This window comes from Oryzias latipes, chromosome 24 (genome assembly GCF_053564925.1).
Source record: "Oryzias latipes strain Hd-rR chromosome 24, Olatipes_Hd-rR_3.1".
Classification (NCBI taxonomy): Eukaryota; Metazoa; Chordata; class Actinopteri; order Beloniformes; family Adrianichthyidae; genus Oryzias; species Oryzias latipes.
In genome coordinates, this window is record NC_136260.1 from 10,407,506 (window position 1) to 10,433,154 (window position 25,649).

The 25,649-nt window shown below is 39.4% G+C and overlaps 1 protein-coding gene across 1 annotated transcript in view; it reads left to right on the plus strand.

Moving 5' to 3' along the window:
• The window catches only part of nbas (NBAS subunit of NRZ tethering complex), a 158,840-nt gene that overhangs the window by 92,450 nt on the left and 40,741 nt on the right, over positions 1-25,649 (plus strand). Inside the window, exons 42-49 of the mRNA XM_011491806.4 lie at positions 162-385; positions 527-637; positions 9,942-10,192; positions 14,188-14,528; positions 15,733-15,957; positions 21,585-21,787; positions 24,598-24,687; positions 25,056-25,239. Coding sequence (XP_011490108.2) covers positions 162-385; positions 527-637; positions 9,942-10,192; positions 14,188-14,528; positions 15,733-15,957; positions 21,585-21,787; positions 24,598-24,687; positions 25,056-25,239 — 1,629 coding nt within the window. The remainder of the gene's footprint in view (positions 1-161; positions 386-526; positions 638-9,941; positions 10,193-14,187; positions 14,529-15,732; positions 15,958-21,584; positions 21,788-24,597; positions 24,688-25,055; positions 25,240-25,649) is intronic.

Consider the following 25,649-nt stretch of genomic DNA (forward strand, 5'->3'; position numbering starts at 1 on the left):
TTAGCTCCCTGTAGTTCTTGGATTATTGCCTCTAACAGCAACATTTCTAGTGAGTTAAACGGTTGGAGAACAGAAGCATTTGTTTGGTAAAAGTTTTAATTCTCTGAGTATTCTCTGAGGTTTAATTTTTTTCCCCTTTTAAATTCTTTCTCTTTTCTAAGACTGACCCAAAGAAGCTGATCCAATCCGTCACTCAACATGTGTCTTCATATTCTGATTGGCCGGAGGAGCTGCAGAAGCTCATCAACCAGCTCCACGTGTACAACGAGCGCCTGACGGACTTCACCCAGGCGCAGGTCTTACAGGGTTTGGGTAGAGGAGTGGACGTCAACCGCTTCAGCTGCGACTCTGATTACAAGAAAGCAACTATTCTGGGCCTCACAGAGTAAGAGCACAAGCATGGGGAAGGGGTCGAACATTGGTTCTGTTTCATATTCAAAATATTATATAATCATGCACATCTGCTGACGACAGGAGGTTCTTGTTTTGAGTCTTTTTGTGTTCTTTTGGTTTTGTCTTTGCTCAGGACTCTAGATGACAGTGTGTACAGAATCGCTCTGTCTCTGGCAAAGCGTTACAGCATTTCTCTGTGGGAGGTCTACATGACTCACCTGGAGTTTCTCTTTACAGATAGCAGGTAATACACACTTTAATGTCAGTCTGTGTTCTCTTCTTTTTTCAGGTTGCTTTGCGCTTACTAAAACTTTTTGACCCTTTTTAAACCTCATTTAATCAAAAGTTATTCTTGAAAATGTCAATCTTTCCTTCATTTAAGATTTTAAAATAAGAAAAATATAATATAAACTTCTTCTGGTAAAGAACTTTTTCAAAGAAAAAAGAAAAAAAAGGAATATTTAAATACCCCAGAGAGTAGTTGCATGTTTTGAATGTTTGTGTTTCAGAGACTCAAAGCGTGTCTTTGACAATTTCCATAATTTATTTGCTCTCTGACTTCATAAACTAGTATATCTGACTAACTCTGCACCTTTCCTTGTTTTAATAAAATCCCTTTTCAGCACGGTTCAGGGTTGTGTGTGTTTTGCAGGCGCTGACGCATACATCTATGATAAATATACCTTGTCGAATTCTGATATAAGGAAATGGTTTATGGACTCCACTTAACGATAAATTACTGCCGTCCTCAAACCTTCTCACTTCTTTTGTGTGTGTGTGTTTACACCAAAATCTCAAGATCATTACAAATGTGTGAAGGAAATTCATACTATAATCTTGACGAGAAGCTTCTGCAATATGCGTATTGATTTAACGGTTGAACGGAAGCAGGAAATTATAGAAATAAAGCAGAAGGGGAATTTAAAACGAAAAAGCAGAGGGCTGGGTGCAATATGGAATTTTGACTTTTATTGATCCCTGCAGGGAAATAAATTCTTTGCATTTCCCTTATGTAACTTGTTTAGTGGCCAGTTAAAGCTCAATGCCAAGTCCTGCTCACGGGGTCAGATTTTGGGTTAGTCCTCAAACTGCGCCTGCCTCTTACTTGCATGGAGATAGTTCATTCATTTTGCATGATATGCATCAAAAATGTAATTTGGTAAAAAGTTTGTGGGTACCGTTGCCACAAAGCCTCTCAGCATACATTTTGTTGGACATATTTTACAGTGCAATTTAAGTGCAGCGTTTCTGACATGGTAATAGTCGACCCTGAAAGCTATCAGCTCCAAAGATCTGGTGATGGATTGTTGCATGCTTTGAAAACCCAACTTTATACCTCCAAGGAATAACACCTTTATTGGATTGTGCCATTTTTGACGTAGTTTGATTGCAGGAGCTGAAGCAGAGACTCTCTGGGATGATCTCATGAACTCAAACATGGAAACATTGTTATCATGTGAAACTATTCAAAATAAATAAACATGATCTTTTAACACTCCATGTACATTGTGCATCCATGCATTTTTACTGAGATAAGCACAGGCAACCGCTCCATGTGGCTATCAGGCTAAAAACATTAGGTGGCAGCCCCTCCCATACGCGGCATGGTGCGTTCATGGAACTCCAGTTCATAGAAGTTTTGTGGAACTCCAACAGCCACCCAGCCTAACTTAGGCCACTACTAGATATTCATGAGAAGATGAAAATTTCCGAACCGACCACAAAATCACCCGAATTATGCACACTCGCCCAAAGCCACTTTTGTCCGCAAATTTAGAACAAAAACTGCCCAAGTTATTGTAACACTGTGGATGTGTTAAGGTGCATACTCCCCCTAGTGTTGAGGAGAGTGCATTGCGCCATTAGGTTTGGTGAAGCATCTTCGATCTATGTAGTCAGGGTGCTGCTGCTCATGTCTGAGTTAAGGAGTAGCCAATCACAAAAGTGTCTCCGCCTTGTCTAGTTTGATTGACAGACAGACCCATTCTCCTGAAAAAGCTCTTCATGAAATAAATAAGCCATTGTGAAAAACAGCAACATGAAATAAAAACAAAGCTACTTTGGAAAATATTGCTTTTGAAATCCAAGGTTCTGAAAAGGCGTAGAATTATAATAATATTCCACATGATTAAAATGAATATTTTAAAATGCTGTTTTAAAATAATGAACAGGTTTTTAAAGCAAAATGAAATATATTGAATAATATAATGGCTAATTTAAAATCAGTGTGCAGCTTTTTCACCATTTCATGATCTTTTTATATATTCATGAGAGATTTATTGGTTGATTGTGTATTTGCATGAGGCCATATTTATTTATTTAATTAAATATTTATTTATTTAATTATGAACAGTATAGGACTCCATAAGATCCACGACATTGCAATCCTCTGCACTCAAATAAAAACTTGGTCCGTCTATTACATCCAGCATAACTCCACACAGTGGAAATTGGTTTATAATACTGGAATATCTATTATTTTAAACAATCAATGGAAAACTGCATGTTTAGCTCCAAAAAAAATGTTGTCTTCTTTTCTGCTGCCAGGCTTCTCTCCTGTTAGCGCTACTGTCACTGCCGCTTAACCTGTTGGAAGCCAGCAAGCTGTGTAAACACATTCATGACAACAGAGCTGTGACAGATTAGAAGTGTGTGTTTGTGTTTTCCAGCTGGAGAGTCTTCCCTTGCTGTCTGGAAAATGCCTTTTATTCTTTTCTCTTTAGTTTGCCCACCAACTTACAACAAGCTTACCGAGTTTTTTGACATCTAGTTAGTTAAAGATTTAGAAACACTGACTTGATCTGCTTTGATATTCAAAATGCCAAAAACATTGAAAATCTTTATTAAACCCTACAAGATATTTTTTTACACTTTTTCTGTGGAGAATCCGAGCCTAACAAAAGATAACTTGAGATAAACGCCATTTTTAGGTGTTAAAATGTTCTTTAAATCAACTGTTTTGTCAAGGAAAAATCAATTTGCGTTCAATTTTATACAGCATTCAATAGTTAGCATAAGTAACTGCTATCAACATTAACATGTTTATAGTGGTTAAATTATGGTGGCCCTGAAGTTCAAATCCCACCAACAAATCATTCAACACAAAACGCATACAAGATCACAACGACAAATATTGCAAGGAATGACAAACCACAAACATTAACACACTGAAAAATTGCTGATCTTTCCCTACATCTATTCAAAGAATGTAAAATGTAGGTAAAGTTGTGTGAAGCTTAACTTATAGCCTGATCTTAATATAACGGTGCAATAAACCCACAAAAAATATGAAATATAAAAAACAAAATATGATAAAATTTAAATGAATGAATTTTTTTTTTAAATTGATGACATTCTGATGTTTTTCCACAGCTTTAAGAATATTTTTTTACATCATTCATAATGACAGAATGCCTTCATCTGATGTAGCTCTTTAAAGCTACTATGAACTATGCATAATTAAAAAATGTGTTTCAATATGTTTAAGGGGAAATATAAAAGTATGTTTTTCCAAATTGAAGGTCGTAGTAAAAGAATGCATCCACATGAATATTAATGTATATAAAGTACTTCTTTAGTTGGTCCTTCGACCCTAGATTCAACTCATGCGCACCCTTTTATTGCCAATTTTACTAAAAATGAGACTATAATTCAGAAAATAAAGATCCTACTGCATTCCATAATTAATTAAGCTACTTCCAGCTGCTACCAAATAGTCAATTCAGTCGTCAATTTTTTGCAATGTTGGAGCCAGATGATGTCAGTAAGCAATGATTGGTCTGAGTCTGTCAGATACATTGTTTCTATGGCAACCACTCTCACCAATCAGGAGTGAGCTTGTTGGAAGTCCACACCACTACCACTTCAAAGTGGGCTCAGGAGTTCTGTGTGTCAGCTGTGGGGGCTACACCTTATTTTACTGATGCGTTTGATTGGCCAGTTTATGACTTGATAAACGTGCACTAAAGAAAAAATGTCATGAAAAAAAGGAAGATAATCAAGAATATATTAGAAATATAGCAGATAAAGAATGGTTACTCTAAAATAATTGACTGAGTCATAACTGTTTATTTCTCATTGGGATTATGGCTTCTTGGACCCAGCGAGTACTTCCTGTTTGGAACGCAAAGGGGGAGTAGTCACTCAGTTGAGTCAATGATAAATTTACAAAAGGGCTATAAAGTATGTTGAGGCTGTGGTTTAGGGTGTACTGCATGTATTGACTCTGTGATTATGCAGTGTCTGCATTTCTGGAATCTACATGGTTCTAATTTGTGTTTGCATAAATGTTTTAGTGCGTGTATGTTTTTGTGCTCGGAAAAATTATACATTTTTTGATTGTTTTCTTTTTTTTTTAACTCTCCCCACAGTTTCTCTGTCAACACATACACACATTCCTGCTCTTTCCCAACATTTCCCAAACTTCCCTCCCACACCTTTCTTTCTCTTTCATCTAACAAAATATATAATTAAAAAAAAAATTATTCTCAGACACAAAAGGGGTTTACAAGTAGACTGCAAAAGCACCAATGCATTCTGTCCAAATCTGAGCCTTTCACCCTCGGTTTGCTGCTAAAAAAACTCTCACTAATTATAATGGGATGTAAAATTAGAGGGCACAGAGGTATTAACTGGCCAGGAATTAAAAAGTCTAAAGAATCTGTTTGAAAACTACTAATTACATTAACTACATTCAGTAAAGTGCAAAAAATAAATTTTACCAGTCTAAAGTTAAATAATCCATTGTTAAATAGTTAAATAATTGTTGTTAAATAGTTAAATAATTCTTGTCCTGTGAAATCTGTGAACACCACTCAATATCTGCCAACATCTTCAGATGGTAACCAAAATAATAACCAACTAAACAAACCTTTATGACACTTGTTCTTGCCTTTTTCATTGGTTTCATAGAGATGCCTGACATACTGACATAGGGTCTGCTGAACTTCCTGTTTTTATTTAGGCCTTATAGTTTCTGCTAAACTCTCATCAAGCTTTTAAGATGCATAAGAAACAGAGGTTAATATTTACTCGAATATGTGCAACAAACAAACCCAGGGCTACAAATATCTGTAGTTGGCAATCATTTTCTTAAACTAATCACAACTTGATGTCACTTAAAAAAACACCTCAGCTTCTTATTTGATACGTTTTGTCTTTCTTTCTGAATGGTGTGTTTATTGCAACTTTTGTGTTGTGCTAATTGTAATAAATTGTGCTAATTTGTAGCAAAAAAGCAGCCCCTTTTTGTCTACAAAGGAAAAAGTGCTGTTTGCAAAGTTTCCTTTGCATAGCTCTTTAGCACAAACAACCTCCTGCTGGAGAGCAAGCGGTAAACAAATTAGCACAGCATAAATAAAATGCCGCCTGCACAAACTATAAAAACAATGATGTGCTGAATAATCAGGGCAAAGCTTTCTTACAGTTTAGTCATAGTTGTCTGGTGCATCTTTAAGTTAATGTGCCACAGAATTTAAGAATGTTGGCAAGCTGTTTTTCTTTGTTGTTCCATGCATCACATCAAAACATGCACTAATTTAGAAAAAGGAGGAACTGAAGGATCAGGAGAAATGTCGTGGATTTCAGAAGTGATCAAATAAGCTTCCTTCGCTGGTTAGCTTTTAAAAATCAAAAGAAGAGATTATTCTAATGAAAAGCCTCTGATTTTGCGTCGGCATGACACAACAAAGATTGAATGAGAAATCTATTGCGCCCTCAGAAGGACGCCACCCAGGGAACACAAGTGCCTCTGTGTGGCATACTAGTAATAAAGCCACCAGGGAGAAATATGCCTACCAAAGAGAGGCGGAAAGCCAAGGAGGACATGGAAGCAAAAGTCCCAAGTTGAGTAACGAGTGACGGTTATCGCAAGAAGGAACAGAGAGAGAAGTGAAGATGATAAATTTATTAAATATAGAATATATGGAATATGTTAAACCAAATCATCTTGTTTTAATTACGATTATGCCGCTTTTAGCCAAATTAAACAAAAACCTGTGGGGTTTTCTAAGACATAGTTTCTAGACTGCGGCAGGAGTTAATTAGAAATTCTCTTTGGAGATGTGGGTGGGATTGTTGGTGTGGAGTAAGGTTTCTCATCATCCCTTTCTTCACGGTCTTTCTCACTAGCTTACTGCCCCTCACAACCCCAATGTAACATTAGCGGTGCAACAAAAATGGCGAGCAATATCACAGCAATCCAGTTTTACAGTTTTGAGTCAGATTCCAGCTCAGTCTAGGAAAACAAAGACGTACATGGATCTATTTTTTCTACATGTGGATGCATCAGAATGGGAGGAGGGCAGGAAGCTTGTGGCTTGCTGACTGTAGTTTGCTGTATGTAGCAACTACAAGCTTTTTCAAACTGCATTTTTTTTTGTCTTCTCCTGATTCACGACAATTTAAATGAAAAAATATTCAAAAAACACAATTTTAAACTTTCTTTATATATGTCCATCATGAGAAAAAGGCCACAAGAAGATGTTAGGGACACCAAAAACACATTTTTCATTGGAGCAGGTCCTTAAATAAATGTTGTTTTGATGCTGTCATGCATCACTCCTGCTTTGGCAAACATTTGTTGGCTTTGTTTTGTTCATTGTGGTTGTGAAATCAAAGTTAAAACATGTCAGTGAAATCTGGTGTTGGAGATCTTTTTACCTTCCAATTCTGACAGTTAAATTTTTATCTGCAAATAATTGGGCAATGCTAGATTAAAATAAACTAAATTTCCAAAGAGAAAAGGTAAATAAATAAACAAAAGTAAAAGTATACAGTATGGTGCTTTAAAATTTCTAAAAGTAGTACAGTTTATTTTCTACATATGTCACCCAAGTAAATTCAACTCAGTAAATGTCAGTCACACATTGGTACCCACTAGGGGTGTAACAATTCCTTGATTTAATTGATTAATCGATTTATAATCTTACGATCCAACCACATCTGTCTGAGGCAAATTCGTAATCAAATTGTCTTATACCATAATAAACTGTGTGAAATGTGTCTCAAAGGTTCTCCTCATGGGAATGATTGGTCCAATCTAGAGTTTGTTTCCTTAAATAATTTGCTTCTTTACAAGCATGATCGTTCCTATTAATTAGCCTCACTGCCTGATTGTAGAAAAAAAACAGGGTCATGACTCGGTTGCAAGTAATGTCAATCTTGATGGAGTACAGCAATAGTGTGAATGCACGGACATATTTAGAGAAATAAAGAATGAAAATTTAAATCCTGTAGCTATAAAATAAAAGCAAAAAAGAATGGACGTAATTTAAAGACCCATTCCTTTGAAAATCATATTTTACCTGTTTATAACATGGTTTTGTGGTATTTGTCTAAAAATTGTGAAAATTAAGAAAATTAAGCTCAAAATTGCAATTCTGAGTTTGTTTGTTTTTTTCATTTAAATTGTAAATCAGGAGCAGATGTAAGAGGAAGGAAAGGGGGCGGGGTTGTTCTGTGCCAACAGTAGTGGCCACAACTCTGAGGCGAATTTCTAATGAACTTCTGCCACTCTACAAAAGCTATGAAAATGACCCAGGTTTTTAAATTTTGGCTAAAAATGTAACTATCAATTTAATTCAATTCAATTCTACTCAATTCAAATGAAGTGAAGCTAACACAGGAGTGATGTGATCTCTTCTGTTACTTCCTGCTAACAATCTAGCTGCTGTGTTCTGAACAAGCTGAACGTAACAAATGCACGGATGAGTTTTTCAGCATCACTCTTAGAAAGCATATTTCTGATCTTAGCTAAATTCCACTGGTGAAAAAGGCAGTTCTACACGCGAGAGAAACAGGAATATGTGGTTCTACTGAGCTCTGACTGCGAGTTAATCTAGCAATAGTGCTAAAAATAAATCTTGGATTATTTCCATTCTCTGATATTAAGGTTGAATAGTACTGGGCTCAAGCTCTACGCAGAGCTTTTTTATAATTTAATAGGCTATGTTTCCAGGTATTCAGATACTGCTCTGAACCGGAGCGGCGCCATTCTCTTTCCAACTCACGGGTTACTTGTTTAAGAGAACGGGTTTCAGCGTTAAACCACGGTGCTCTTCGGTTTTGTCTAACGAACTGAGGTTTCAGGGGGGCAACAACATCGAGTGTACTCCTAAGAGCTTGTAAGGCATCATTAACAAATTGGTAATTTATACTAGGACTGACGCTATGGGAGCTGGACTCGGAGTATTTTCTCAGAATATCACTAAGTACTGGTTGAACTGTGTGTTTAAACTCAGACACAGAACGATCAGATAAGGTTCTTCTAAGCTGATTCTTATTCACTGGGGCAGTAGCATGTTCTAATGTAAACTGGAAGGTAATCAGAAAGTGATCAGAAATGATGATATAATTATACTATCATAAGTATAAAAGATGAACGCTAACAACGCTTTCACAATAGAACAAAAGATGATCGAAGCAGGACTTTAAAAAGTCATGTGAGAAAGATTAAACTGCAGGAAGGCCATAAATACCCACTAAAATACAATACTTTCTTTCTTGTCTGTGCTTGTTTCTTGCAACACGCCTGAAAGAAACTAAAATATGCTATGCTATTTCTGTTGAGATTTTGGTAAAAGTCACCAAGCTTTCCACAATGGAGAGACTAAGAATAACCTTGTCCTACCCTGATGTTTTCCTTCCTTACAGCCAAAAAGAGTTTAGTTCCCGTAAACACTCATTCAGCCATAGATTGCTCTGAGTCCCTCTGTGAATACCTGCAGCAAACCACGCTTTGCCTTTGCCAGAATAGTCTTTGTACCTGTCCAGGTTTTGCCTTTTATTGTGGCTCTCCAGATATGTTTCTTTTCTCTCAAGCACTTTGCTTAGATTCTTTTTTTTTTTTTTTTTTTTTTTTTTTTTTTTTTTTTTTACCACCGTCAGTCTTAGGACTGCCTGCTGCTGATTTTTAGTTCAGCAGCTATGTTTGACAAAGCCGCGTAGGATCTGCACAACTCGCTGATTAAGTTTACACAGACATTTTTTTCCAACCTTAACACTTCCCTTCATTTCCTGTTTTCTTTGTCTTGTGGCTTGATTTGTTTTATGCCAGTAAAGAACACATTTTCAGATGTATGTTTTAACCAAAACCCAAGAGTTCCTGTTTCTGACTCATTTTTTTTATTTCATTTGAAAAGCTGTATCTTTGGTGATAAGCCTGCATCGCCGTTCTGTTTTTATGCCGCTGTTTTCTGAAATTACTTTGCAACAACTCAGTCTCCGGTGCTGCGTTTGTCAGTTGATTTGCTGTTGATGAAATGTAGGCTTTTGTCCGCTTTTCAATTTCTCCTTTTTCCTTATCTTTGTTGGACATGACGACGCTGCGCCTGTTTATGTGAACAGCTCGTATTGTAATTTTGTTGAGGTTGTTGTTATTGTTACTTTCGAACAAACTGCTCATTCGGTTACAGGAAATTTCAAGCGCTCACATCTTGTCCGCCAATGAATGGTTGTTATTTGGTAGTAGATTACCAAGAAGGATTTGGAAAGGCTAAAACTTTTAATTGACCGAATCGCTTATCTGTTTTTTTCCTTCTCATTTTCAGTCTTTCCACCAAGGAAATTGAAGCCCGCAGTGACTCCCTTAGACTGTTTGAGACCTTGAAAAGTGACCCAGAGGCTTTCCACACCCACATGACCAAATATGTTTTCCCAACGGTGGAAGGAACCGATCTGGGACGCCTCCTCTACTATTACACCTTGCTGGATACCGCAGGATGCGAGCCATACGTCCTCGCCACCATCAAGCCAAACTCTCACGTCAAGCTCCTCAAAAAGCTTCGAGTTGTTGCAAACGGTGAGGTGTACTCTATCGCGTTTTCTTTTTTACGACAATCTAAAATGTCCTCTATTATTAACTAATGACAGGAGATCAAGGTGGAAAACAGCTTCACGTTTTTCTGAGGAGCATCTGGTCAAAAGGGTTCGAGTTTAAAGGCTTAACCTCCCTGTGATTGGCAGAAAATCGGCTTACCGCCTTTTATGTCAGCAAAATCAATTCTGGTGCAGAAGGTCTAAACATAATCCAACAGGACATGATTGATGAGTGGCAAACAGCTGCTGACATTTCTTCTGCCCAGCAGATGACCTTTGAGTCGGTAACTGTCATACAAGATCAAAAGGAAAAACCATCACGACTGTTTGAATAAAAGAGAAACTGATAATATTTTCCTCTGAAAAAGAGATAAAACATGGCATGCTGACATCTCTACTCTTCCAGAGTTACACTTGTCACCTTTCATCTTGTCATTTGATCTTTTTTGTTTTTTTTATATCAAACAACTTCAAAAACTGTAAAGCGGCAGAGTTCAAACAAGCAAAACAACAGAAAGAAAAGGACACTCTGTCCCGTTTGGAGTTTGGAGCGAAGTGCTTTTCATTAACAGCCTGAAAGAACAAGTTGACCGGCACGTCACCAGTTCACCCCTGCAGCTCTTGCGCTCAAACTTTGTTTCTACCCGCACCAAGATGCGGCCACTTCTCGCTAAAGTTCAGTAAAGGTCAGCCAAGTGTCATCTGTGTTTTCACGCCTCGCTTCCTCCTTCTGCTCCTGTTAACACCACAGTTTTTACCAGTGACACATGTCTCTGTTGAACACACAAACACACACGTCAAATGCACACATCTCTGAGCGATTTGCTTCAACACTCCAAATGTTAATAAGGCGAGCGTCATGCTGTCACTGTGTGCTCTGTTGTTCTTTGCCGCGTACGAGGGTGCTCGAAAAAACAAACAGGCTGAATGCTCACAAGCACCTAGCAGGGAAAGCACGCTGACATTCAGACTAATTGGCTGAATCAGATCCAATAAAGAGAGATGTTGGATGTATTATGAATTTGCACAAAAATGTGTTTGATTACGGATGTTTAAACTGGGATTAGACTGTATAAACTGAATCCATCCAAAATTAAAATATATTCAAACATTTTATCAAGGTTTTTTTTCCCTCAAGTTTTTGCTTATTTTTTGATTTCCATAAAAGTAAAAATGTCAAATCACTGCATTACAGCAAATTCATAGGGTGTTGTCTTCAGTATAAATACTAAAAGGATGAGGAAATCGAAAGTGACTTTGTGTTATCAACATTATATTTAATTTTTGCTGCAGGATTTACCTATGTGATGATTGTGGTCTGAAAACTACAATGACCTGGAGCACCACTCACACCAAAGAAAATCACTCAATGCAAAATCATAATAGGGATCACAACAACAACAAATGAAAACAAAAACAAATGATACATAAATAAAATTACATTTTAGAAAGCAAATCAAACTGCCAGACACCAAAACACAATTCCAAAAATAAAAATGAAATGTTTATTTTTATTATTATTAATTTTTTAAAGAAGTCTGTGGAAATTTTAATGTGTGCTGCATTTGGTTCATGGGCCAGACTTTGGACATGTCACTTTGAGTTTCAAATGCCAAAATCTATTTGAACGAGCTGGTGCATAAAAGATCCACAAATGGTGATAAAAGTGTGAAAGGTTAGTTTTCTCATTGACCTTGAATGGTCTGATGGTTGGTCTTAAACATTTCCCAAGTTAAAGTTCCACTCCAATAATCTTTTTAGTAGCTTGTACATCACACTTCTAACTTGTAACCTTTTTCAAACTGCGTTTTTTCATCTGCTCCCGATCCACAATGATTTACATAAAGAAATACTCAGAAATGCAATTTTAAGCTTAATTTGTTAATATATCTCCTCCATTATAAGAAAAATGCCACAAAAACATGTGTAAAACACCAAAAACACAATTTTCATCGTAGTGGATCTTATAAGCTGACATCAAAATACAGGGATTGTTGTAAATGTTGTAAAATTAGAGGTTAATTTTTGGTCATAATGCATATTATATTAACTGCTCTTGATTCAGAGAGCAATCTAAAGAGGAGTTGGAAAAAAATGTGGACCTTTATATGGTGAAGTTAGTGTTGTAGTACCATTAGGCACTTTAAAAGAAAAAAAAGATGATTGAATGTTTTCACAAGTAATTTTTGCTATAATTTGGACTTGATATCTTTTTCTTTAGACTGCTAGTACTTTTGTACTTTCCAAGCGTTAAATTGCTGCTATTCTGCAATTCCACCCTTTTTTTCTTTACAGTTTTTACTCAGAACACGATGTTTCTATACTCTCAGGAACACGGTTACATAAGTTGTGTCTGCTTGTACTTTTTTGAAAGCGTAGCTTTCTGCTGATGGTTCTGTAATCATCAGAAATAGCTCTTTTTCCTATTGAAAAGTAGCATAAAGTGTAGAAAATAGACGGTTGAAATGTCCGCCTTTGCTCCGAAATGATCAACTTTCCACGCTTGTATTTCTCCCACACCCTTTCACGCACACATACAGTGTTAAAATGTAACCCACATATTCACACACTCGGCGATAAAATTGACACACAAGCTGTTGCGGTCTCTCCAGGGCCGCTAACTTTTGGCCAAGATAATCCAACTCTGACACAGGCGCGGTTCCAGGACAGACGGGTGCAAACGCACACACACACACACCAGGATGTACTTCCAGAGGCATTCAGACAGTTTGGAGACAGGTGGTGCATGTTCAGTGTTCATCACAGTTTCAGACACAGTACCAGGTGAGCGGTCTGAGCGGGTTCTCCTGAGGAAAAAGATGAGAAACGCAGACGCAGTGGAATCGACGGGGCACAAGGACGACTGAGCGAATGAGAGTACATGTGTAAGTGCATGTAACTCTTATCTGTGGTTTAACTGTGTGTCTGAAAAGTGTTGCGTGCGCTCGGAATAGAGTTTTATGTGTGAAATCCCGAAAATCGCTGAGAGAGCCCTCCCCACAGGCAGACCTGCATTAAATATTTAAAGCCCAGACAGGCCGTGGTGTTGCCACGGCAATGTGTCTGTCTCGTAGCTCAGAGAGCGTGTCACTGGCTCTCACGCACACAAACACACACAATTAGGAAGTCCTGCAGGAGAGGAGATGCTGAATACAAATAGATCGTTGACCGAACTTTGCACGCTCGCTCAGACCCACAGCTTTCTGTTCTCACAGGTCAGATATGGACTTTCTTCTAAACGCCTTTCAGACTTATAATGGATTATTGAACATCCTCTGCATATCTGATCAATGAGCCTCATGATTTCTTCGTGTCATATATAAATGTACAAGTGTAGCAGGGTCTGTTCACTTCCGGCATGTCCAAAGTCCGGCCAGTGGGACAAATGCGACCTGCATTCAAATTTCCACTGGCCTGCACCCTCCATTAATAAAATCAATATAATATTTGGCCTCATCCCTAGCACTTTCTAAAAATTGTCTAGATTTCTAGATTGTGGTTGGCTAAGTTGTCTTTGAAGTCGTTCATTTCTAAAATGTCAACTGTAAAAAGAAAAAAAAGAAGAAGAAGAATACTTGACAGTGAGGGCCGCTTCCAGGACAAGTGGGAATTTGTATATTTTTTCTTAGGAAAATATGCAACTGTGTCTGCCAAATAGCTATAAAGACTGTGCCTGTTTTCAAGAAGTTCAATATCAAGAGGGACTATCAAACGAGGCATGTTGTCTACGACAACCTAACTGGAAGTGCATTTGCATTTAATTTTATTGAAATGCTTCAAAGGATTCAGGCAAAATACTTGGTCCTCAAATATTTTAACCTCACCCTCAAATATTTTTACCTCATCAAATTTGGCTTCTTTGCAAAAATTTTGGACATTTTACTGCATAAGAATTCTCAAAATGAAACTTCTGAGCCTGGCATCTTCTCATGGATGTATTCCATGTGTGCATCATGTTTATTTCTTCATTGCCTGCAGGTGTGAACTACCGAAAGCTGACTGATGAATCCTCTGACCCCTTGGCAACTCTGCAGCCCGTTCTGTCCAGTCAGAACGTGCTGTCCATCTCCAAACACGTCAATCGGCTGCCTTTGCCGGGAGGTGGAGGGGGAACCGTTTCTCCCAGTGCAGTTCATGCAACATGGCTGCAGAAGCTGTTTTGGAAAGGAGACCCCCACCTGCTCAAGAAACCCCCAAAGAGCGACTCGGACTACCTGCACGCATATGACACATGCGCAAAATACCTAGACCGAATGGTCCCTGCTGATGCTGTCAGCTTCCTGGACAGCATCACCTTTTCTTCTGACGCAGTCAAAAAGGTTAGTACGGTGAACACGACAGTCGGGCTTTGTCCCATAAACCACTGCATGGTACGCTGACGAAGATTGGTGGGAAACATTAGGACAAGAAAGAGTCTATTTTATGCTTCTGTTGTAGTTTGAGGCTGGAGCTGGAGGGAGGTGAGCACAATTGGTGACATTCATACAGTCTTGAAAGGGCCATGCAGCCACCCTGACAGAATACATGCTGCACATAAGAAAGGATAGTGTGAATTTTCACTCACTACATCAAAATGTCACAGTCCCCACTCTGTTCTCTGTTGTGTAGCTGCTGCTCGCCTATGACTCTGAATCAATTTTTTGAGAAAGTCAAAAAGCTCCCACCTAATTTTAGATATTCTCCTCACATCTAGACTCTGGGGCCTCCAAACACACATCCTGACATATAAGGGAAATTATGAAATTTCCCTGGAAATGTCAGCCATATAATTACAACACTGTGAATAATTGTCCCGCAGTAGATTAAAGTGTCTTAGACCACCTTATCAACAGTAGCCCACTGTTCATTTTCTTTTTTTTTTTCTCATAGTGGCACCCTGCCGACAACCCTTCCCAGACCTTTTCTTTCCCATTTTTCCTTTTATGTCCCCTGTTTTTCCCTCTGACTCTCAGGGACTTGATTGATCCCTCTCTGCTTCAGACCCAATTAAACTCCAATTCCCAACAGGCGCTGTTTCCCCCTGTGCTTTTAATATGCAGATTACCCTTAGAAACGCACCGCCCTCTCTTATTTCCTCACACTTTCCCCTTCTTTTCCTATTTTTATCCCACAGTAGCTGAGTCTTGTCCTGCTGGACCTTACCTGGTGTCACACTGTTCTTAAAATGTCACTTGGTTTGATGGGAAATTACAGGGGCACTGCTTGTTGTTCATGCTGTACTATAGATAGAATTAACTGGATAACCCAAGCTCTGCTATCATCCTGTCCTGGTGGAGTTAGCTGTTGTCGCTGAATATAAATCCGTAAATCTGACGGTAAGGATTTGGTTAAGAAAACACAATGCAGATACCGTTCCCATGTTTGACTGATTGTGGCATTCAGCAACTTGCTAAATATAAGCAAGCTTTTCTTTTCCTCATTTGGCACAGTTTGACTCCAATCCGTGGCTTAACTGGTTTTCCTCATCACAAGCGCGCCTCTGTCTCCTTTCTCACACTTTCATCGATTCTACTCCCTATCCAGCTGAGCGTCCAGGTGCGACTGGAGATGATAAAGCGAGCCACCAAAGCCCTGCGCCAGCTGAGCGAGAAGAGCAAGAAGAGAGGAGGCGATGGCTGTGAAGAGCAGGAAGGGACGGGCCCAGCAGGGATGACTTTTGATGAGGCGCTAGCACACCTGCAGCAGTCTCAGGCCCACCTGGACACTTTGAGTCATGCCTTCATTCTGTCTCTGAGAGACAGCCAGCAGGTAGGCCCCATCTGCCACACGCTTAAACCGCTTTAGCTTTTCAAGAGAAGAAAAATGACTTTTATAAGATCGTATGTTAATTACATTTCAAGCAGTGTCTCCAACTTCTATTTTCCTCATTTCTTTGGGTTTTTATTTAAAGCAAAACTTTGATCCAACATGATTTTGTAACACTGAAATGATATGAAGTTAGAAGTGTTCGACATGCTGAGACTTGACATGGTTACATTTGAGTATTGGCAGCAGCAGAATCTAAGAGTATTTAGAAGTGATCTAAAACATATAGTTGTTTTATTTAATAAATAATCAAAGAGTCTGGGGAAAAGGCTTTTTTTGTTTACGTTTTTTTTTTTGCCACGTAATTTGCTTTTTAAATAAACCCAATAGTTTTAGCAAAGTATGAAATATTCTGGTAAATAGCCTGCTAAATGGTAGCTGTAAATCGAAGAATAAATCTTGCAAGCCCAAAAGAGTTAGAAAATATGCTTAGAAACTGGCTAAAAGAAAAAATCAGTCCATTAAATTTTTTTTGTTTTTTTTTGTTTTGCTTAACACTTTTTCCTAAGTTCCTTTTGTAATTAAGTAATCTAATTACAGGTATCTCAAAATGTCCATTGCTTCATTGTGTAATATGTTTTTATAGGCCCACTCCGACAAACAAAACATCATGATTTGGGTGTTTTTAACAAGTTCGTGTGGCTTTTTTTCTACTGATTGAGGACATACAGTATATAAAGAAAATGAATCTTAAAATGTCTCCTTGGGTGGGCCACAAGCTCCCTGCTCTGAGCTCTCAGTAATGGGGAGAGGAAATGGGGGCAAGGTTGCTCTACGCTAACGGCCCTGCCGTTCTGCAGAATCTTTGTCCTAAAAAAACAACACAGGTTTTCTGATTTAGGAAAACATCGCCATTAAAACTTTTATTGAAGATAATGATTGAAAAACAGTTTAATAGATTTTAACAATCCTGAATAATTTTGACTGAAATAAAAATTATGAATAAGTGTAGATTTTTTTTCTTGGTTTTCTCACATATTTTCGTGTAAAACCTTGAGGCAGCCTCTCTTATGAATAAGTATTTTATTATATCAGAGATGAATCTGAATTGAATCCTTGTAGAAAGCGTTCTAATATGCAACCTTAAATAGATCTTATAGTAATGCAGAGGAGAGCTGTCGATAAGGTTTTTAACAATTTAATTCAGCTTCTTTGGAACATACACACGCCCTTGTCATCTGTTTACTATAAGGTCACATTTTATTAGAAGTACAGATGTTTTTTAAAAATCCTCAGTTTCAGCATATAATTCCGAATAGAACATTTATGTCCCTCCCAACGTTATCCTCAATCTATGGGATTAGTAAAAACAAATTTCTAGAATATCAGCAGCTCAAATCAGTTACAAGCACTAAATACTTCTTGACCCAAACAGACGTAGAACTTTCTCCTACAGTAACACAATTAATTGACCTTGAAAATCCAAAGCTCACTTTCAAAATTTGGCACTTGGCCAGCAACTTGGCAGGGGTTCCTGGGTCAGTGCCTTCTGGACGCAGGGTAGGCAGTGGCGGCCGACGGGGAACGGCGGCCGGGTGCTGTGCTGGGTGGCTGGTTGCTGTGGCGTGGGCTGTGGGGGGTGCTTGGGGTTCGGGGGCCTGGGGCCAGCTGTCCGCGGTCGGTGTTTTGCCCGTGGCCGGTTGCTTGGCGCTTGGCCTGGCCCCCCAGGGGTCAGCAATGCATCCACAGCAAGGGATTAAGGGGTTCCCTTGGGGTTTTATTTTTTATTTTTGTTCTCTTTTTCTTTCTCGCTTATTCACTAGGTTTCTTGGGGCTAGGGCTTAGGTTATTTATCTATTAATCTGTTTATTCAATCCTTTCTTTTTTCTTTTTTTTGGATTTACTTTACTGTTTAGGAGGGGAGGGGGCACCCTGGAGGGGGGCGGTGTGCTAGTCCCTTAGTGAAGTCATGGTATGTATGGCGGGCTAGACCTCCTGCCCCTCGAGGGTGGCCCCTTCCTTAATAATAATAATAATGGATTGGATTTATCTGCGCTTTTCAAGACACCCAAAGCGCTTACATTGTGTCCATTATTCATTCACTCCTCATTCATACTTGGTGATGGTAAGCTACGGTTGTAGCCACAGCTGCCCTGGGGCAGACTGACAGAGGCGTGGCTGCCAGTTCGCGCCTACGGCCCCTCTGACCATCACCAGGATCATTCATGCGCATTCACATACCAGTGGAGCCACACTGGAGGCAGGGAGGGTGAAGTGTCTTGCCCAAGGACACAACGACATTTTGGCTGGTGGGAGCGGGGAATCGAACTGCCAACCCTTCGATCATTGGACGACCCGCTCAACCACCTGAGCCACTGTCGCCCCCAGCCCCCTTGCTGACTGTCTCTCTGTGCTGGCGCAACCCTGGCCTCTGTCTTCGGCTGGCTTGCCGCCCCTTGGCTGCCTGGTCGCCGTGGGAGGGGGGGCACCTACCACGGCCGGCTGGAGGGCCGGTCGCTCTGGGGGAGCCTTCTTCCCCCGGTTTAGCCCATCCGCTTGCTCCTTCGCACTCCCACCCAAACAAATGTTGCACACAGGGACACAGGGACACAGGGCTCCGGGAACTGGATGGGTGGCATACGCTGGGAAAGCTCACTGGGGGAGTCTCTCTCTGGGGTCGCGTCGGCGCCTGTCCTCTGTTCCACTTTTGCTCGCATATTAGACACCTTGATTCATCTAGGGCCTTGTAGGGATGGTCTCGCCGTGACCCGCAGGGGCTCACCCTCCCCATGGCAGAGTGGGGAAGGCATTAGGGGGGATATGGGAGGAGGCAGGGTAGTGGGTGGCTCATGGGCCCTGGCTTCGTCCTTGGCCTGCGCCTCGGTGTCCGGCGCCCGTATGCCCCCATCGCTGCCGCCTGATACGGCGGAAAACGCCTGTCCTGTGGCTTGGGGGCCCTGACGCCGGGTTTGCCTCCCGATGCCGGGAGGCATGGGCACAAAAGTACAGACGTGTCTGACGTTTTGTGTGTTTATATACATAATAAATGTAATTACATACACACACACACATACATGCTCTCACTACCTGTGTGGGTGTATCTTTTTGGGCCTGTTCTGCTCTGCTGCACCCTTCTAAGCCTCCCTTGGACAAACCAAGCGTATATTAATGTAAATCTAGTGGCCATTGCCTAAAATGAGCCCTGCTGTGTGGATGTGTAGGCGCCGCCCGCACCATGCTGTATCTCATTAAGCAAGGTCACCCCGACTTGCCCCACTGTCACCTCGCTGTCCCTGTGTGTAAACACTAAATGACTGTAGGGCAAGCAGAAGAGGACATTATGATTTGGTGAGCCCAGTGTTGCTATGCGACACTGAGACTTTCACCAAAACTGATCTGAACAACATATAGAGCAAGATGGTCATATTTAGTCCCGGTTTCATCTGTGTTTAGAGCCTCATGCCTCCTATAACCGACAAAACTACAACCATTACTAAGAAAAGCTTAAGGGTGGAGTCACAGGTGCTGGCTCACACACTTCATCCTCTCTAATGGACTTTCTGCTTCTCTGTTAGAGAAAAAGTGATTGCATCCTTAGAGCTAGATAAAAAGGACACAAAACAGCAGGAAAGGGCAGATAGGTGTAGAAATATAGATAAAAGTAGCTCTGCAGGCTCTATTTGACTCTACTGGGTTCATTTATCAGGAGAATGTCACCATTTTCTACCAAAGGTACACTGACCCGCCCATATCGCTGCAAATTGCACATTCTAGACATTGTATGTGTCGTAATTGTACAGTTTTGGTTTGTGTTTTTGTTGACCGTGCATTCCAAGACAGAAAAAGAATGGCTAACCAGCTGAACTTTGGAGAAGAAAAGTTTCATCTTCATATCTTAAATAGAGAAAATCTATAAATTGACACTTAAGCAATGTTTACGGCGCCCTCTGCAACATCTTTTCAAGCACTCAAAACACTCGTTCACGCATCCCTGCACAAGTTTCTACGACTGTTTTTGGGCACTACGTACAAACTGCCGTTAAACACGTTAGAAGTTAAAGCAGGTTGATTGTAGACCAATCAGGGACTCAGATTTGGTGATGACTTTTGAATGGCATCTTTATGAATTCACGGAGGAGCCAACCGTTAGAACATTAATCATAAATAGAAAATTAATAATTGCAGTTTTTGCCCGCACGGAATTATGTGACAACGAGTCTTCTGTATGTCGGAAAGTGAAAGAAAAAGCCTGGAGCAAGATCTGCACCGCTTCGTCATTTTGCCTCTTCAAACTGTTGGTGGTAGACCTGCGCTAGTAAACAGTAGGAAAAAAAAGAAGAAGCCCCTACCCTCTTATCCAGTGTGAACACCATGGGCTAAACTGCATCAAATTCCTGGTGTGCTTCAAATGATATGGTAACATACAATGTTTACCTGACTGGGGAACATCGGCCTAAGTATTTGTATAAACATAATTCCATGTTGTCGAAATAGACTGTGAATTGCCTGAAACACAGAGAGAAAAACTCATCTCCCTGTGAGAAAAAAACTGCTCCTCCTCTCTCATCCTCAACGTTATGATGATTGAAGCAGAGAACCCTAAATTAAGAGCTCACTTTTAAAGCAATCGCAATCTCCAGTCATCATGTCCGTTGCATCTAATTGGCACATTACTCAAATTGCTACTTTTTTCATCAGGGGCATGTGTGAGTGTAGCTTCTACACCTGCCATGAACCCTTAAGACCAGAACGGATGAAAAAAAAAAAAAAAAAATTAACCAAACAGACTCTCCCCAGAATGTTTATAGGGTTATTTTAGAAATATGCAATACTTTGATCAAATATATTGATTTGAATTAATATATGTTGAGTGTTTTACAAGTGTATATTAACTTATTCTAATAACTTATTCAAAACCATGTCTTAAAAAAACATAAAAAAGATGGTTGCTTTCCAGTCATGTTGATGTAAGTAGGTATTTTAAAAATGTCATTCTTCTTCAATATCTATGGGTAGTTATTGATGTATCGTATATGATAATAAATTGTTGCAATGAGTATGAGTGCATGGATTTACCTTAATACATCAATTTTTCTCAATTAAAAAAACATTTTGTTAGATTTATTTTACCTTTTTAATTACTTTTTAAGACATTGTAAACCTGCGTACCCCCTAATCTCTCTCACAGTTATTAAGAAATGTATTTAAAATTGAGAAGTGTAATAAGAATTAAAAAAATACCAAATCTAGGAAAAAAATCTACACTGTTTTTAGACAAACTATTAGAAATAATCCTAATACATTTTTTTCAAAGAACTACATCTTTTTTTCTTTCAATTATTCTATTAAGCAACACTTTAGTAACACTGTTTGACTTTTAATAAATGAAGTATTTTTTCTTTATCATTCTATATTACATATGATGACATTATCTTTTTAAATTAAATTCTTCTCTGTATTATTTTGTACTAGAATAAGTTTATTCTATTATTATAAATTTGTCAGATATTACTAATTTGAGTAAGTGCTATATTTGTATGTCTTTTAATAAAACAATCATTTACAAAAATTAGTTTTCTATATTAGTTTATTATTTTAGTGTTTTAATTCGCTTCTTTTTTTTCTTCCAGGAACAGCTTCGTGGTTACTGCGAACTCTACGACTTGTCTCGTTCTGACAGGTCAAAGGTTTGCGAGCTAGCGGTAACCATGGTGACAGATGGACAGGCTTTGGGGCAGATAAGAGAGCTCCTAAATGTTGCTGTTGGATGCCAGGACCTGTCCGTCAAAAGTGTCCTTCAGGAGGCAGTGAGGAGGGTGGTAGCCGCACTCAGGTAGCATCTTTTCCTTTAAGGATTTCTAGACACTGTAGTTTTGGCCAGACCACTTCTGAACCTCTGCCATCTGCACCTAAATAACTTCTGTCACGCTCTATTATATATGAACAATGACTCAATTATTCCCAGCAGTGCACTAAAAGTAGCTAAGTGCACATTTTTAAATAGACTTTTCACTTTTAGCTGGGGAACAAAATTGGCTTCAGAACCAGAAGTTATTAGCCTCATTTGTGTTAAAGACCAGAGGCAGAAGGAAACTGCTGGCTTGACTTTCTTTTAAAAAGTAAACCTACTAAGGCATCTGAAGCTCAGTAATTAACAAGTTGTTTATGTAAATTACACAGTGTACATAAACAAACCTGCCCAGAGGAATTTACTGCATAGAAGAATATCAGAAAAAGATTGTGCAAGATAGTTTTTGTCTTCAGGTTTATTGTTCTGAAAGTTTTTAAATACCCACTCTGATGAACATGTTGTTTTGGGGATTTTTAACACGTTCTTGTGGCATTTTTCTGAAAATAGAGGACATATATTTAGAGAATTGTTGGTGAAATCACTCATAATTTTTAGAGATTTTTAAACCCTTAAAAAGTATGTGTTTAATTGGTTTACTTGCTGTTTTGGAAGCATTCCACCTTTTTAAATACCTTTCACAAAACATAACTCAAGTTTATGACAGCTTTTAAAATTTACTGTTCATAGTGAGGAACATTTAACCAGTCCCATAATGCTTTGCTGCATGTGCTGGACTCCTAAAATCCAAAAGGATATATTTAGTGATTTCAGTGATGTTTATGGTTAATTCTCTCTTTTTTTTGGTAAGTTTTATATCCAGTTGCTGTATTTAGTTATGTTCACACTGGACGTGTGATGTGTTTCTGAGGTTAAACTAAATACTCACTTATGCAGATTCTCATTTTCCCCTAAAGACTTTGATAATCTAATATTTGGAGCTATAATGGAAAAAATGTAAAGTTTATTTTTTCTTCACCACTTTTTGCTGTCACTCCCAACCATGCGCCATTTCAGTGCCACACACGCGCAACCCAGAAATGGAAGCATCTGAGCTGGGTGTCTCCCAGACTCTATGCAGTACGCTGCACTTGTCCTATTATAGAATCATATAGAAATCTTTCTACAGCTTTTCCCAAAAGTTTGATTTTATAGGACTAGCTGTGACCTACTTTTTGGATGCTCTTCACCTAATAAAAATGCATAAAAACGGTGAAGTTCCCCGCTTCAGGGTGAGTTTTTTTGGTGAAAAAGGCCTTAAATGTTCAACTTGATGTACTAGAGCTGCCTGTGGGAGTTGAACTCACAGCTGTAAAAAAAAGAAAAAAAAAAAAAAGAACCATGATTCATGCCAACATGTCTACAGAGCCAGAAAATTGAAGAGCCATGCAACATAAACAGCTATTGTGTGACTCGGCTTTGAAAACTACATGCGATGAGTCCTGACCTGAGTTGAAAGCAACATTAGAATCTGATGAACGCTGACTTTGATTTGCTGTGGAGTGCTGGCACCAACGGACCAATGAGGCAGGTTTTACTGATGGAGCCAGATATCATCTGTCCGTCTGATCGGCCTGATAAATGAGCACCAATCACCTTGATTATATTCCTGCCTCATTTCCTGCTTTTTTAACGGCTGCTCAATGGTGCGTTATGCTGACAAATGGCACCCGCAGAAAAGGCTCGTGCACGCCACCGGAGCCCTACTCATCTGTATTCATGTGCACACGCAGGCACTCTTCTGTAACAAAGGCACGCACATGTTCTGTCTTGCATGCACACTTTTCATCCCCTTTTTCTCTGATTCATTATCTTCCCATAATTAATGCAGCCTGACACAGATGTTCCCAAGCAGATCTCATTTAGCGAGTCCACGGATGTGCGTCTCAGTGGTCGGGACGCATGCAGAGGGTTCAGCGTGTATTCACTGGAGGTTTTTTATTCTCTTGTGCCCACATTTTGGGGCTCTTATATAGGAATATGCCTCACAAACAGTCTCTGTTTGTGTGTGTTTCTATTGTTGTAGGGCTTTCCTGAAGCATTGTGTTTGGCAGTTAAGAATGAGCCGGTCCTGTGCATTGGCGCTCTCTGAAAGCCTCTCGGTGTGGTGCAGCAGGCGTACCTTAGCCTCACACTAATGGCCATCTTTTGTATCTGTCATACCCGCCCTGTGTTTGTGTGTTCTGCACAGAGGAACCAAAATGTAATCAAGAAATTTGCTGTCTCATCTTCCTGGCTTTTTGTTAGATCGTTTGTACGTTTACGGACAGTGCGTGAGCATTGTTTGTATGCGCCGGGGCACCTGTTTGTGTTTGTGTGCGCCGGGATACAATCCCAGCAGCAGAGCAGAGCTGAGCTGCAGGGAAATTACACCTGGTTTTTATTTTTTTTTCCTTTCGCTATGAGACACAGTCCTCCAGCAGACAAAACGCACACAAGAACAGCAGGAACATGGGAAAAAGCATTTATTGCTTCATAATTTATTATCACTAATAAAATGAAAAGCCTTTTTAACCTTTAGTAATTAAATGATCATAGGTTTTGTAAATTTCATCACATTCTCACATGATTTTAAGAACTTTAGTAGGATTTTTAAAATATTTATTACACAAATGCCATTTTTTATGCCTTTTAGACTTTCTTTTCACATACATTGTCTCTTTAGAAGAAAGCTTTTGATTTTTTTTTCTTTTCTTGTTCATTCTTTGTCCCCTCGACATAAGGGTAATTTGAAAATCTTATCTTAATTAGCACACTGTGTACGATGATTGTATTGATGCGGTTTGTTTTTTCAGTGGAGACCCAGGCGCCCTGACAAATTACTCACAACCTCTCAAGGTGCTGGAGGCCATGGTGACTGCCGTGCACAACAATGTGCAGAGTGGGTATGTGCACACAGGACTTTTTTTTTTCCTCCCCCCATTCTTTTCTGCCCCCAGCAAATGTCAGATAACTGTGTTTCTTATCTGTTCCTTTCTGCTGAATCCAAAATTAACACTGGGTATTAAATGCCACACCTGATAAGTTAAGGTTATCAGAAAATTAACAAAGACAAGGAGGAAAAAGTTTTTTGTATGTTTGGTTTTCATTTTGATTTTTGTTTTTCTGTTTTTCATAAACTAAAATGTCAATCTTGTTTTTTAAAAGTGTAACTTTTTTATGATTAATCAAATCCTACCTTTGAATCGTCTTATTTATCTCTCCATCATTGTTTGGGTCTGACCGCTGTCCCTTTCAAACCTCAACCCCCCAGTGATAATGCAGTGACTTCAGACGACCTTCTGGCTTGGCTGCGGCCATTCTGCGCTGACCCGGCTCTCGCCGTAAAGCCTCGCATCGATGTTCTGCAAATCCTGGAGAGTAACTTCAGCCTCCAAGACAGCGATGTCCGTCTTCTGCTGCTTTACAGAACTCAAGCTGTGCTCAAAGACAAAGAGGTAACTAAAGCAAGGCAAATGATTTGCTAAACTTTAGATTTCTGGAAATATTTTAATACAGACCCACTCTGATCATCTTTTGATCTATTTTTAAAGTGTTCTCAGTGGTCTTTTAATGATGATTTTGACCTTTTTAGCCAAAGTCAAGAAACCTGTGTCATTTTCTAAGACATAGTTTCTGCAGTAGATCATTAGAGATTTGTCTCTCAGTTGTGAATGGGACCTATGTGGTGCAGAGCAACCCCGCCCCCCTTCCCGTTGTTTAGGGCTCTCTGCTCACACGCTCTACTGCTAGCTTGGAGCCCCCTCATACCGCCTAACCTAACATTAACGGTGCAACAAAAACGGCAAGCAATGTTCGAGTTATTGAGCTGAACAGTTTAGATCTAGATGCAGGCTCAGAAGAGGAC